At 42.2% G+C, this 13,572-nt stretch overlaps 1 protein-coding gene across 4 annotated transcripts in view; it reads right to left on the reverse strand.

Annotated features, from left to right (window-relative positions):
• The window catches only part of abcf1 (ATP-binding cassette, sub-family F (GCN20), member 1), a 68,945-nt gene that overhangs the window by 19,114 nt on the left and 36,259 nt on the right, over window positions 1–13,572 (reverse strand). For all 4 annotated transcript variants that reach the window (XM_069919359.1, XM_069919357.1, XM_069919356.1 and 1 more), the window contains 4 exons: window positions 12,943–13,053; window positions 6,074–6,196; window positions 3,347–3,447; window positions 1,220–1,305 (listed from right to left, as the gene is read on the reverse strand). In XM_069919359.1, coding sequence (XP_069775460.1) covers window positions 1,220–1,305; window positions 3,347–3,447; window positions 6,074–6,196; window positions 12,943–13,053 — 421 coding nt within the window. The remainder of the gene's footprint in view (window positions 1–1,219; window positions 1,306–3,346; window positions 3,448–6,073; window positions 6,197–12,942; window positions 13,054–13,572) is intronic.

Raw genomic sequence — 13,572 nt, forward strand, 5'->3', positions numbered from 1 at the left:
GTCTCCATATTTCTTTTCATTAAGTTTTCAGGGGACAGTAGTCATTGAAACATCCACACCTGCCTCTCGAGGAGTGTTTCTGATCTGTTGGACATACATTTGGGGATTTTTCTTCATTTGGGCAGCACAGTTGGCATACAAGTTAGAGCAGCGCCAGCGATCGGGACCGGGGCTTGAATCCCATGCTGTCTGGAAGGAGTTTGTACGTTCTCCTCGTGCCCACGTGGGTTTTCTTCTGGGGGCTCCGGTTTCCTCCCACCCTCCAAAACATACGAGGGGTTGTAGGTTAATTGGATGTGATTGGGCAGTACGGGCTCGAGGGCCAAAAGGGCCTGTGACTGTGCTGTACGTCTAAATTAAAATTTTAAATGATGAGAATTCTTCTGTCATCAGTAGTGGAGTCTTCCTTGGCCGACCAGTCCCTTCGCGATGACTGAGCTCACCAGTCGCTCTGTCTTCTTAAGGATGTTCCAAACTGTTGATTTTGGTCATCCAAAGGTTTGGGCGACGTCTCTAACTGTTTTATTCTTGTTTTTCAGCCTCATAACAGCTTCTTTGACTTGCATTGGCACAACTCTGGACCTCAGGTTGAAAAATGGTGACTACAGATGCCAATGGTGATCAAAAGCTTAGAAGCCAGCCTAGCCCTCTTACATCTGCACCAACGAAGCAATTAAACATGCCAGAGTTCTCACAAACACCCGTGAAGCCAAATGACCCAAACATTACCGTGCCCTGAAATGAGGGGTTCATGTTCAAAAAGTGCTGTTATTTTCTACATGGTCAAACCAAAATAATTACAAATAACCTTGAATAAAATCTGCAATGTGCACTTTAATTACATGAATAGATTGAATAAAAATGTACAGGGGGAAATAAAGGGGAAAAGAAAGGCACTGTATGTACTCTGACAATAAATCTGAAATCTAACAGGCAACAAATCCCATTCTCTCAGAATCAGAATTTATCAACATGAACAAGTCACGAAATTCATTGTTTTGCGGCAGCGTCACAGGGCAGACAAATGTCTTATATTTATATTAATATATAAACCACCTGACAACAATAAATAAAAACGGTGCTCGAAAAGTCAAAGTCAGGCAGTGTTTTTGGTCCATTGATCATTCTACGATGTTCCTTGCAGGAACAAATCCCAGGAGCACTCTCTTGGCTGTACTAATGGTGAAAGGAGAGATGCTGACGGCCAGGTTCTGCTTACCTTGTTCACACAGGAGCACGTCGATGTTGGGCGGGATGCTCAGCACCCGATTTTGGATATGCTTCAGTAGTGTTGTCTTACCCTTGCTGGGAAACAAAGGTCAACGTGATATACTTGTGATATACATTCTCAAGGAGGTTGACCGGTTCTCCATTAATACAATGCTGTTACCGTGCTAGCAACTCGGGTTCGTATAAGGTACTATCTGTAAGGAGCTTGTACCCTGTCTGTGTGGGTTTCCTCCCACCCTTCAAAAGGTATGGGAGATGTAGGTTAATTGGGGTATTTGGGCGCGAGGGCCAGAAGGACCGATTACTGTGCTGTTCGTCTCTATTAAATCGATGAGTGGAATCTCCGCCAAGGCAGCACCAGAGGTCAGGGTCAAAGCCAGCTCACAGGAGGAGTGAGACATCAGCTCCACCCTCTGCACCAACTACCTGAATCTGGGGACAGTTTATGTTAATAGGAAGAATTTTAAAAATACAGGGATTAATGCAAGATTAGTGTGAGTGAGTGCTGATAGCACACTAGAATCCTTTCTGCTCTCAATTTAGATTTAGTAAGGCATGGGAGCAGAAATTGGCTATTCCGGATTGGGTCTGCCCCCCCATTCAATCGTGAGCTCATCCATTTTCCCACTCAGCCCCACTGCCCAGCCTTCTCCCCATGACCTTTGATGCCCTGGCTGATCAAGAACCTATCAACCTCTGCCTTAAATACACCCAATGACCCAGCCTCCACATCCGGCAATAGGAGGGGTCCCCAAACTTTCCAGACCATCGACCAGTTCATGGAATATTTCATCAGTCCCAAGGGATGGACAGGGAGGGGTTGGCCTGCTACCAAAGATACAAAGAACACGCATCTTTCTTCTACTCTTAGTCTGTCCTACCGTTCCCTCCCAATTTATTCAAAGGCCGAAGCCAAATACAACATGGCAGCCACCAAGGCCCGCTCTCGCTAGAGGCTGGCCGCCACTGTCAGAGGCGCTATCTTCCGTTGATAGTCCCCTGCTTTCCACCACAAAAGTTCAATCAACCCCCTGGCATTTATCCACCCCTTGGATAGTCACATCAACCCCCCACCAGCGGTCAATATCGACCACCATGGAGACCCCTGATCTATAACAACAGATTCACCACCCTCTGGCTAATTTCTCCACATCTCGGTCCTAAGCGGGTGCCCTTCAATCCTGAAGTTGTGCTCTACTGTCCAAGACTCTCCCGCCGTGGGGAACAGCCTTTCAACATTTACTCTGTCCACGCATTTCAACATTCAACATGTTTCAATGAGATCCCTCTCATTCTCCTAAATTCCAACGAACACAGGCCAAAAGCTGTCAAACATTCCTCTTTTGACAACCTTTCAATTCCAGGAATCCTCCTCATGAACCTCCTCTGAACCCTCTGTAACGTCAGCACATCCTTTCTTAAACGAGGAGCCCAAAACTGCTCACAATTCTCTAAGTGAGGCCTCGTAAACCCTCAACATCCCATCCCTACTCTTAGATTCTACTCCTCTTGAAATGAATGCCAGCTTTGCATTTGCCTTCTTCACCACCAACTTGACCTGCAAGTTCACCTTCAGACTATCAGGCCCCTTTGTAACTTAGGTAACAGGATGTCTTGTTCGTGAACTGTCACTTACACCAGAACCAGAGACAGCTTCCTTGCCTCTGTAGAACAAGTCTAGACAAGAGTAGAGAAGCGGAAAAAGACGGGTGGCTTTGTATTTGGCAAATACAAATTACAAGCAATGTTTTAAGAACCATTTCTGCTCGTAAATCACACCCCAAAAATATATTGGTGTCTTCAAGATGGCACATCCATCCAAAGCCATTTTCAGCATAAATACATTAAAGTACGCAAGACTGCTATTTTACAAGGTTGGCAATTTTATTGGAACGCAAAAGAATTTTTACTATTAATTCAATGGACTCCGCACCCCTGTTTACAGGGACCACCAGCAAGCGCATATTCCGCGTGTCCCCCTTTTATACTGGTGTTTGTACTGTAGTTTACCCATGGACCCAATCCGGTGAAGGTTATTATAGGTTAAAAATGGCCAGAGTCCAAAGGGTTAAACTGAAAACTGCTCGAGGGTTGGTCAAGACCACAGAGAACTTACCCATTAGGTCCAACCAGACCATACCGCCTCGCGGCCACAATGAATAAATCCGCGTTAACGAACAGTTCTTTCCCATGAGCAGAGATGCTGAACCGTTCCAGCTGAAAAAAGAAACACAGCTTCATTTAACAATATGCAGCAGGGAACGAGGGATGGGATAACATTGAAGAGAAGGGTTGTACAATAATAAAGTAAAATCCCTGTTATCCAAAATTCAAGAAAAATCGCAGAAAATAAATAGGTAAAAATTACGGAAGTTTAAAACTGGCACCCCCTAATGGTTGGTTCATCTATCATGCAAAATGAAATCTCAAGCAATCGGCAAATTTGGGGTGCAAATCTATACATCCCTCAAGGTCACCGTGCAAGTTGATAGGATAGTTAAGAAGGCCTACGGGGTGTTGGCCTTCATGAATAGGGGAAACGAGTTCAAGAGTCAGGTTGCAACTCTACAAATTTTTGGTGAGACCACACGTAGGGTATTGTGTTCAGTCTGGTCACCTCATTACAGGGAGGATGTGGAAGCTGTGGAGAGTGTGCAGAGGAGATTTACCAGGACATTGCCGGGAATGGAAAATAAGTCCTATGAGGTGAGGTTAGCAGAGCTGGGACTTTCCTCTTTGGAGCAAAGAAGGATGAGAGGAGACTTAATAGAGGTCGACAAGATTCTGAGAGCCATAGACAAGGTAGACGGCCAACACCTGTTTCCCGGGGCAGGAGTAGCAAACACCAGGGGACATCTGCACAAAGCGAAGGGAAGGAAGTTTAGGGGAGACAACAGGGGTAAGTGATTTTTAATAAACACAGAGTAGTTGGTGCCTGCAATACCTTGCTAGGGGTGGTGGCTTAAACCTTAGGGCCACTTGAGAGAGGCAGGCACATGGATGGAAGAAAAATAGAGGGTCAAGAGATAGGGAGGGTTTAGTACTTTTTTTTGGCATGAATAAATGGGTCGGTACAAGATCAAGGGCCGAAGGGCCCAAACTGAGCTATTTTCTAAATACACTTATTTGGCATCGACCAATCCCCATAGGTGCCGGATACCAGGGGTGTTTACGATACTTAAATGAATTATTCGTATTTTACTTTGAGGCCGACGCAGTTAGTACAATGCCATTACAGCGCCAGTGTGCCAGGTTTGAATCCAGTGATGTCTGTAAGGGGCTTGTACGTTTCCCCTGTGACCTGCATGGGTTTCCCCGGGTGCTCTGGTTTCCTTCCACCCTCCAAAGCGAAGAAGGCTGGAGGATTAATTGGGCAGCACGGGTTTCTATGGCCTGAATCGGCTTCTAATGTGTTGTAAATTTTATAAAGTGGAAAGCGAGAAGCATTTCCCAGACCCACTTGGATGAGAAATTCCGTTCCCGTTTTCACATGAATTTCGGAAAGGGATGCCACGTACACGGTGGTACAGTGGAGTGAAACACAAAAGTCTGAAGATGTTGTAATTGCAGTAAAAACACACAAAATTCAGCCGGTCTCGCAGCGTTCACAGGAGGTAACGGACATTTCGGGCCTGAGTCCTTCAGGGTATTGATCATGTTATGAAGAGGGGCTCAGGCCCAAAACATCGGTTGTATATTTTTGCCTCCAGCTGAGTTTCTCCACCCCTTCTGTGCTTTTATCAACGAGGTAGAGTGGGTAAGATTTTTGGCAACCTGTTTGGCTCATTGACTTGTACTTAGGACGGCAGCAAGAACACAATGCGAGGCTTCGAATGAGTGACAAATCTGTGCGACAAGGTGCAGGATGGGAGGTCACCTGACCTGCCAATCAAGGGTTTAGACCCACCCACAGTTGAGGCTGAAGTGCAACTGGCCATTCAGGTGGCAGTCAAGCATTAGATCTCCCACCCCCCCTAGAAATGTAGCAGCTACACGAATGGCTCTCACAACAGGTCAGATTGGGGGGGGGAGGGGGGTAAAGAGACCTGGACTGAACCCTGTGGCCGCCTGAAGGATAAAGGTTCATCACATTAAGCAGCTCATTCTCTTTGTGTTCCTAATCCAGACTAGGGCACAGGAGAGCGCCGGAGGACCAACCACGTGGAATACTGCCAATATAGGGTGGAAGCTATTATAATATACTTTCAGTGGTTATTAGATTAATATTTATTAATGTGCCGTGCCTGCTAGCGGGGGTTGGGGGGCAAGTACCGTTTGTTTAACCCTCCCATTACATTCAGGAACTGTTATTATCAGCGATTTGTCAGCAGGTGTGACCACTGGGTCCTATCCTGTACTTGTGTCATCCCATACACAAGTTAAATTTGAGTAGATTTTTACATAGTGGGGGAAATTAAGCAATATGGGGGGGGGGGGGAGGAAGGCAGGTGGGTGGAGATGAGCCCATCATCAGATCAGTCGTGATCTCATTGAATGGTGGAGCAGGGCTCAACAGGCTGAATGGCCCACTCCCGCTCCCATTTCTTATGATCTTGTGTGATTTGTGTGCTATTTCTGTGCAAGTGTGCTCCCTATTTGCAATTTCCCCCACGTGTAAATAAAGATCACTGTTTTTCTACTAAAATGTGTCGAGGACTTGTCAAACACCATTCTCCTCATCAAACAAGGGGTTGTAGAGGACCTTTAACTTCCCATTCCTACCCCAGCCACAGTCCACCCACCCACTTGGTCGCGTCCTCGGCACAGGATGATCACAGAACGAGGTTGCCCCTGGTTTAGGGCCCCAGCTCCAGCGCAAGAGCAAGACTTGCGAAACAAGCACCTTGATATCAGACGCATTCTCCAGCATGGCTTGCCTCGACGACTGCTCGGCTTGTGACACAGAGAAGTCACCCTCAGCGTCGTTCGAAGATTTTAGTATGTCCACTTGCCGCTGAAATTCCATCTGGGGGAGGAAGTGAACAATAAATTGGTATGTTAAACTTTCCCAGAGCAGAGGTCCCATCAGGGGAAGCAACAATCTCTCCTGGAGGAACTGGGTGGCTGCAGAGAAAAAATTGGAGGTCAATCATGAGCATCAGAGAGGATCAATCGAGTCTCTCTCTCTCCCCCCACCCCCTACAAATCGACGTGATCTACCAGGATTGTTCTCTGAAGGGGGCAAGCAAAATCATCAAGGACTCCTTCCACCCATCTTTCAGCTGCTCCCGTCGGGGAAGAGATAGAGGAGGATCAGAGCCAGCCCCACCAGGCTGAGGAACAGCTTCTTCCCACAGGCAATGAGGACACTGAACAACCAAAGGAACCGCTCACACTGAGCCTCCGAGACACACATATTCATGAGAAAAAAATTTATTTATATAGATGAATCTTCTTTGGCTTGGCTTTGCGGACGAAGATTTATGGAGGGGTATGTCCGTGTCTGCTGCAGGCTCGTTGGTGACTGACAAGTCCGATGCGGGACAGGCAGGTACGGTTGCAGCGGTTGCAAGGGAAAATTGGTTGGTTGGGGTTGGGTGTTGGGGTTTTCCTCCTTTGTCTTTTGTCAGTGAGGTGGGCTCTGCAGTCTTCTTCAAAGGAGGTTGCAGCCCACCGAACTATGAGGCGCCAAAATGCATGGTTGGAGGCGATATCAGCCCACTGGCGGTACTCAATGTGGCAGGCACCAAGAGATTTCTTTAAGCAGTCCTTGTACCAAGGATACTTGTCTGCATATGTACGGTTTGTCTGTACTTGTGTGTGTTATGTCTGGGTGTGTGTCCGCGTGTTTTACATCGAGGACTGGAGAACACTGTTTCATCAGGTTATACTTGAGCAATCAGAAGGCAATAAACTTGACGCTACTGAGCGTTCAGGTAGAACCCATCTCAGCAGCAAAGAGTGCACGAGAACATGAGCAAGCAGGTCAACAAGGGAATGGGACGGCGCATTGAAATGGGTGGCTACGGGTACCCTCCCTCCTACTGCAACAGACAGAGCTGAGGTGCTCAACTAAGCCCTCTCCCAGTCTGTGCCCAGTCTCTCTGACATGGATGAAACCACTGCAGATTCACAGGTGGAATTGTTGTTTCATTTGGAAGGACTGTTTGGTGCCCCGAATGGTGGTGAGGGAGGAGGTTATCTTTCGACTAGATTGCAAACTCTGTTTGGACTATTAAAAAAAACTTTAATCAAGCAAAGTCGGGGGAGGAGTCAAGTGATGGAGTAGTGGCCGGTGGGGTAAAACTAGCCCTCTCCAGAAAAAAAAGTCAAGAAAAGACAAAGTTCAAAAAATACAAAATATAAGAAATAAAAGATAAAGTTGTAAGGAGAAAGAAGATGGCAGCCAAGAGGAAAAAGTAAAAACAATGGGAAAAAAAGAAAAGTCACCGGAAAAGAAAAGAGAAGGCCTTTCATGCACGAAGGAACAGGAAGCCGTGGTGGCGAAGAGCGGTCGATCTCCAAGGTTTGTGTCGGCCCTGTGGAGTCATGACCCCCCATCTGGTGGACTGCAAAAATGCCTCTCTGAGCCAAACAAAAGTGCGCAACTGCGCAATCTAAGGTAAAGGAAAACACTGACAGGGGGGGGGCTCAGCCGAGGAGTGGGCAACCACAGCGCGACCAGCTGAGGGATGCCCAACACCAGGGCTCTCAGCTGGAAGATGAGGAAGGTGGCAGGAGAGGGAGTGAAGTACCAGGTGAGAAAGAAAGTCAATGGGGTGAACGGCAAGAGGAGCAGCAGCAGGAGGAGTCCCGATAGATGAGCAGCTCAGGAGAGGACCAACAGCAAGAGGCCAAGCAACAAGAGACCCAACAAAGTGAGACAAGCAACTCATCAGGAAAATCAGAAGACACAGATACAAAGAAGAGAAGTAGACACAAACACAGGTACAGACACAGAAGAAGAGGAAGAAGAAGACCAAGATCTTCACAGAGAAATAGAAGGTAAAACAGATGGACAGAATATAGATAAAGCCTTTTTTGAAGACCAAATGAGAGCATTAAAAGAATGGTTGTCATTAGAATTTAGTGCAATTAAAAGGAAAATGAAAAGAACAGAAGATAAAATGCAAAGATTAGAGCTGGTCATGACAGAAATAGGGAAAAGAGTAGAAAATGTGGAAGAACGAGAAACGGCTATAGAAATGGAAGTGAACGATTGGAAGAAAGTGATTAAAAAAAATTAAAGAGACAAGAGTTGTTAGCTCAGAAAATTGATATGTTGGAAAATTAAAGTAGGCGAAACAACATAAAAATAGTGGGCCTGAAGGAAGATGAAGAAGGCACAGACATGAAGGAATTTATAAAAGAATGGATCCCGAAGGTCCTGGGAATGACAGAAACGCAAGAAGAAATGGAAATAGAAATGGCTCACAGAACACTAGTTCCGAAACCACAGACACATCAAAAACCAAGATCCATTTTAGTGAAATTTTTGAGATATACAAGAGAAAATATACTGGAGCGGGCAAGGAATAAAATTAGAGAAGATAATAAACCTTTGGAATACAAGGGTCAAAAAATATTTTTTTTACCCAGACACAAGTTTTGAACTCTTAAAGATGAGGAAGGAGTTTACTACAGCAAAATCGATCCTATAGAAAAAAGGTTACAAATTCACGTTAACACATCCAGCCGTGTTTAAAATATTTATCCCCGGGGAGCAAAACAGACTGTTATCGGATCCGGAGGAAGCACAAGAATTTGCAGAACACTTGCAGGACAGAAGGAGAGATGAAGAGATGTAACAAAAATGAAGAATGGCGATAAAATATATATATATAAAGATGTAAAAACAATGTAGATGTAAAGAACTAAAGAAGGAAAAGAGAAGGGAAGGAAGGAAGTAAGGGGGAAAAAAAGGAGAACTTTGTTATATGTGTAAAAAAAAGATTTCTGGGGGGAGAGAATAACCGTCACTGCGAAATCAGTTGATGCTTGCGAACAGGATCGCAATCCAAATGGAAAGGGGAGTTGTGATTGCCCGGCAAGGGATAAGGGACAACTCGGAGAGAGGGGGGCATTTGGGATTAAGGTAATATTGGATGTGGGAGTTGTTGGAGTATTCTATGTTTTAAATGTGTTGTTGTACATTGAGTTTAAAAAGGGAAAACTGAGAGATGAAAATGGGGAAAAGGGGGATAGTGGTGGTGAAGAAGCGGAAATGAGGTGTAAACAGGATATGAGATGGCCACGTTGAACTATATGACTATATGACTACATAACAAAATTAAAAGGAAGAGGCTATTAAATTTACTGAAAAAAGAAATAATAGATATAGCATTTGTGCAGGAAACGCATCTAACTGAAGTGGAAAATAACAAATTAAAGAGAGACTAGGTAGGGCATGTAGTGGGAGCATCATATAATTCAAAAGCTAGAGGTGTAAATAATAAATAAAAAGGCAGGAATTTAGAGAGTTTATTGTATGCCAGATTAAAACATATTTTGAAATAAACACGGAATCAGTGAAAGAAAAACTTGTATTATGAGACGCAATGAAAGCCTTCATTAGAGGGCAGATAATAAGTTATGTAACTAAGATGAAAAAGGACTACAATTGGGAAATAGAGCAGTTGGAAAGGGAGATAGTAAGTACAGAAAAGGAACTATAAAAAAGGATGATATAACGAAAAGGAGAGAATTGGCGGACAAAAAAATAAAATACGAAACATTACAAACGTTCAAGGTGGAGAAGAACATAATGAAAATAAAGCAAAAGTATTACGAACTGGGAGAAAAAATATAAAATATTAGCCTGACAACTTAAAACAGAACAAGCTAAAAGAACTGTATTGGCATCAAGGAAAAAGGACAAACAAATTACATATAACCCAATAGAGATTAATGAGAACTTTAAGGAATTTTATGAACAATTATACCAAACTGAGAACGAGGGGAAAGATGATAAAATAGAAGAGATTTTAGCTAAAACTGAACTGCCGAAATTGCAAGAAGAGGAACAAAGCAAACTGATAAAACCATTTGAAATAGAAGTACAGGATATATTAAAAAAAAACTGCCAAACAATAAAACGCCAGGAGAGGATGGATTCCCAATATAATTCTATAAAACATTTAAAGAGTTATTAATTTCTCCTCTCCTGGAAGTAATGAACCAAATAGAAGAAACACAAAACTTACCAGATTCATGTAAGACAGCAATAATTACAGTAATACCAAAGACTGGGAAGGATCCACTAACACCAGCATCATATAGACCAATATCTCTACTTAACTCAGATTATAAGATAACAGTGAAATTATCAGCATACTGATTGGTCGATTGTGTACCAAAAATAGTAAAGCAAGATCAAACTGGATTTATTAAGATGAACAGCAAATAATGTCTGTTAAGTTATTAATCTAATTCATGCAGTTCAAGGAAATAAGAAACCAACAGTGGCTGTTGCTTTAGACGCAGAAAAAGCCTTTGACAGAGTAGAATGGAACTATTTATTTAAAGTATTAGAGAGTTTCAATCTACCAGAAAAATATATTAATTGGATCAAAGCATTATATAATGGACCATTGGCGAAGATAACAGTAAATGGATTTGTATCGAACCAATTTAAATTAAGTAGGTCAACTAGACAGGGATGTCCATTATCCCCCTCATTGTTTGCCTTAGCAATAAAACCATTGGCAGAACTGATAAGAACAGAAAATAAAATAAAAGGTATAAAAATAAAAGAGGAGTATAAAATCAGCTTATTTGCAGATGACATCATAGTATACCTAACAGAACCAGAAATATCAATAAAAGAATTACATAAGAAATTAAGGAGTATGGAGAAATATCGGGGTACAAGATCAACGCAAATAAAAGTGAAGTGATGCCAATGAGTAACGCGGATTAGACAGAATTTAAAAAAGAATCACCATTTAAATGGCAAACACAAGCAATCCGATGCCTAGGTATCAGGTTAGATAATAACTTAAGCCACCTGTACAAACTAAATTATCAGCCACTAATAAAGAAATTGCAGGAAGACTTAGAACATTGGAAAGAATTACCGCTAACGTTGATAGGGAAGGTAAATTGCATTAAAATGAATGTCTTCCCAAGGATACAATACTTATTTCAATCGTTGCCAATTCCCTTAACAGAGAAGTTCTTTAATGAACTAAAGAGAATAATAAGGAAATTCTTGTGGAAAGGGGGGAAACCGAGGGTAGCGTTAGATAAATTAACAGAGGGGTATAACCAAGGTGGTTTGCAGTTAACAAACTTTAAAAATTATTATAGAGCTGCACAATTAAGGTATTTATCAGATTTTTACCAGACAAGTGAAAAACCAGACTGGACTAAGATAGAACTAGATAAAATAGGGGAGAAGGTACCGGAACACATACTTTATAAGTGGGATGAAAAGCTGATGCAATATAAAAGCTCACCAGTACTGCATCATTTACTCAATATATGGAAGAAGATCCACTTAGAAAGGAAAAAAAACAAATTACCAAATACCAAAATTGTTATTGATACAAAACCCACTAATCCCTTTTACAATAGATAACCTTTCCTAGGAGAATGGGAGAGAAAAGGAATCAAAAGAATAGAAAACTGTTTTTTGGTAAATAATTTATTAACATTTGAACAGTTGAAGTACAAATATGGAATAACTCATAGTACAATGTTTGCATACCATCAACTGAAAGCTTATTTAAAGGATAAATTGGGAAACAGACTGAGATTACCAGGAGGAAGCAGCTTTGAATATGTGATTACAGACACAATGATAATTAAAAGATTTAGAACGAACATGTACATTAAGCTGTAAGACAAGGAAAATGATGAAATAAGCTATAAACCCAAACAAAAATGGGAAAAGGATTTGAACATAAAGATAAAAAATGAAACATGGGAAAAGTTATGCTCTGGAACTATGAAGAATATAATAAATACAAGGTTACGCACGATACAGTATAATTGTTACACAGGTTATCTATCATGCCCCAAAAGTTAAAAGAATGGAATACAACATTATCAGATAGATGTTTTCGCTGTAAGAAGGAAATGTGAACAACAGTACATGCAATTTGGGCATGTGAGAAAGTGAAAATGTTTTGGGAAGATCTAAATCAGATATTAAATAAAATCACAAAAAATAACATACCAAAATAGCCAGAGATCTTTCTTCTAAGTAATACAAGTAGTAAGGAATTAGGCCTCAAATTGGATAAAGCATAAAAAAGATTTATTATGATAGCCTTCGCAGTAACAAAAAAATGTATAATGTCAACTTGGAAAATGGAAGAGAGCCTGAGAATACAGCAATGGTACATGGAAATTAATAAATGTATTCCAATGGAAAAAAATAACATATGATTTAAAAAATAAAGTCTTATTGTTTGAACAAATTTGGGAACCATACATGGAACATATCAGAGAGGGCTTGCCTCGGACCTCCATACCCTAAAATGATAAGTAAGACAAAACGACCTGACCCAGTGTGTAAAAGTAGATAACGTTTTTTTTTGTTTATTTTTAATTGTGTGAAGACATTGTTTAATGGTTTTATTGTATATGTTGGATATTTATTGGTTTTGGAGGGGGGTGGGAAGGGGGGAGGGAGGGTATGGGGGGAAAAAAGGGAGAAAATGGCACTGTGTATATTTAATGAGAAATGTTTGTATATATTTTGGTTGATATGGTTCACAGTGTGAAAAATAAAAAATTATATATAATCAAGCAAAGTCAAGCTCCTACCTGTTTCTTCAATTTCTTTTTCTCCTTCTTGCTCATGTTTGCAAATTTGTCATCTGCTGCCTTCTCCTGTGTGCCCTTGTTGTCTTCCATGTCATCTTCGCCTCCTTCATTCTGCAGGGAGCACAAAGAGATCAGTGCTCCTTGATTGGCGGGCAAGCACGCTTTGGGCTAAGGTCGAGGGATGGGGCCATAAATTTGTGGGTAATACCAAGGTTGGAGGTAATGAATAGTGCTGAAGGTTGCCGTAGGTTACAACAGGACATAGTCATGATTCAGAGTTGGGCAGAAGGACAAACTTCAAGGCAGAACGTAGACTTAAGAGTGTGGAAGGACAGAGGAATCTTGGGCGTCCAAATCCATGCATCTCTCAAGGTTGCTGTGCAGGTTGATAGGATGACGAAGAAGGCTTCTAGTATGCTGGGCTTCATTAGTTCAGGAGTCGTGAGGTAATGTTGCAGTTCTGGAGAGACCACATTTAGTGTGTTCAGTTCTGGTCACCTCATAGGAAGAACGTGGAAGCCAATGGAGAGGGTGCAGAGATTTACCAGGATGTTGCCTGGATTGGAAAATAAGTCTCATGGGGCAAGGGTTAGCAGAGATAGGGCCTTCTCTTTGGAGCGAAGGAATAAC

The sequence above is a fragment of the Narcine bancroftii genome, chromosome 2, assembly GCF_036971445.1.
Source record: "Narcine bancroftii isolate sNarBan1 chromosome 2, sNarBan1.hap1, whole genome shotgun sequence".
Classification (NCBI taxonomy): domain Eukaryota; kingdom Metazoa; phylum Chordata; class Chondrichthyes; order Torpediniformes; family Narcinidae; genus Narcine; species Narcine bancroftii.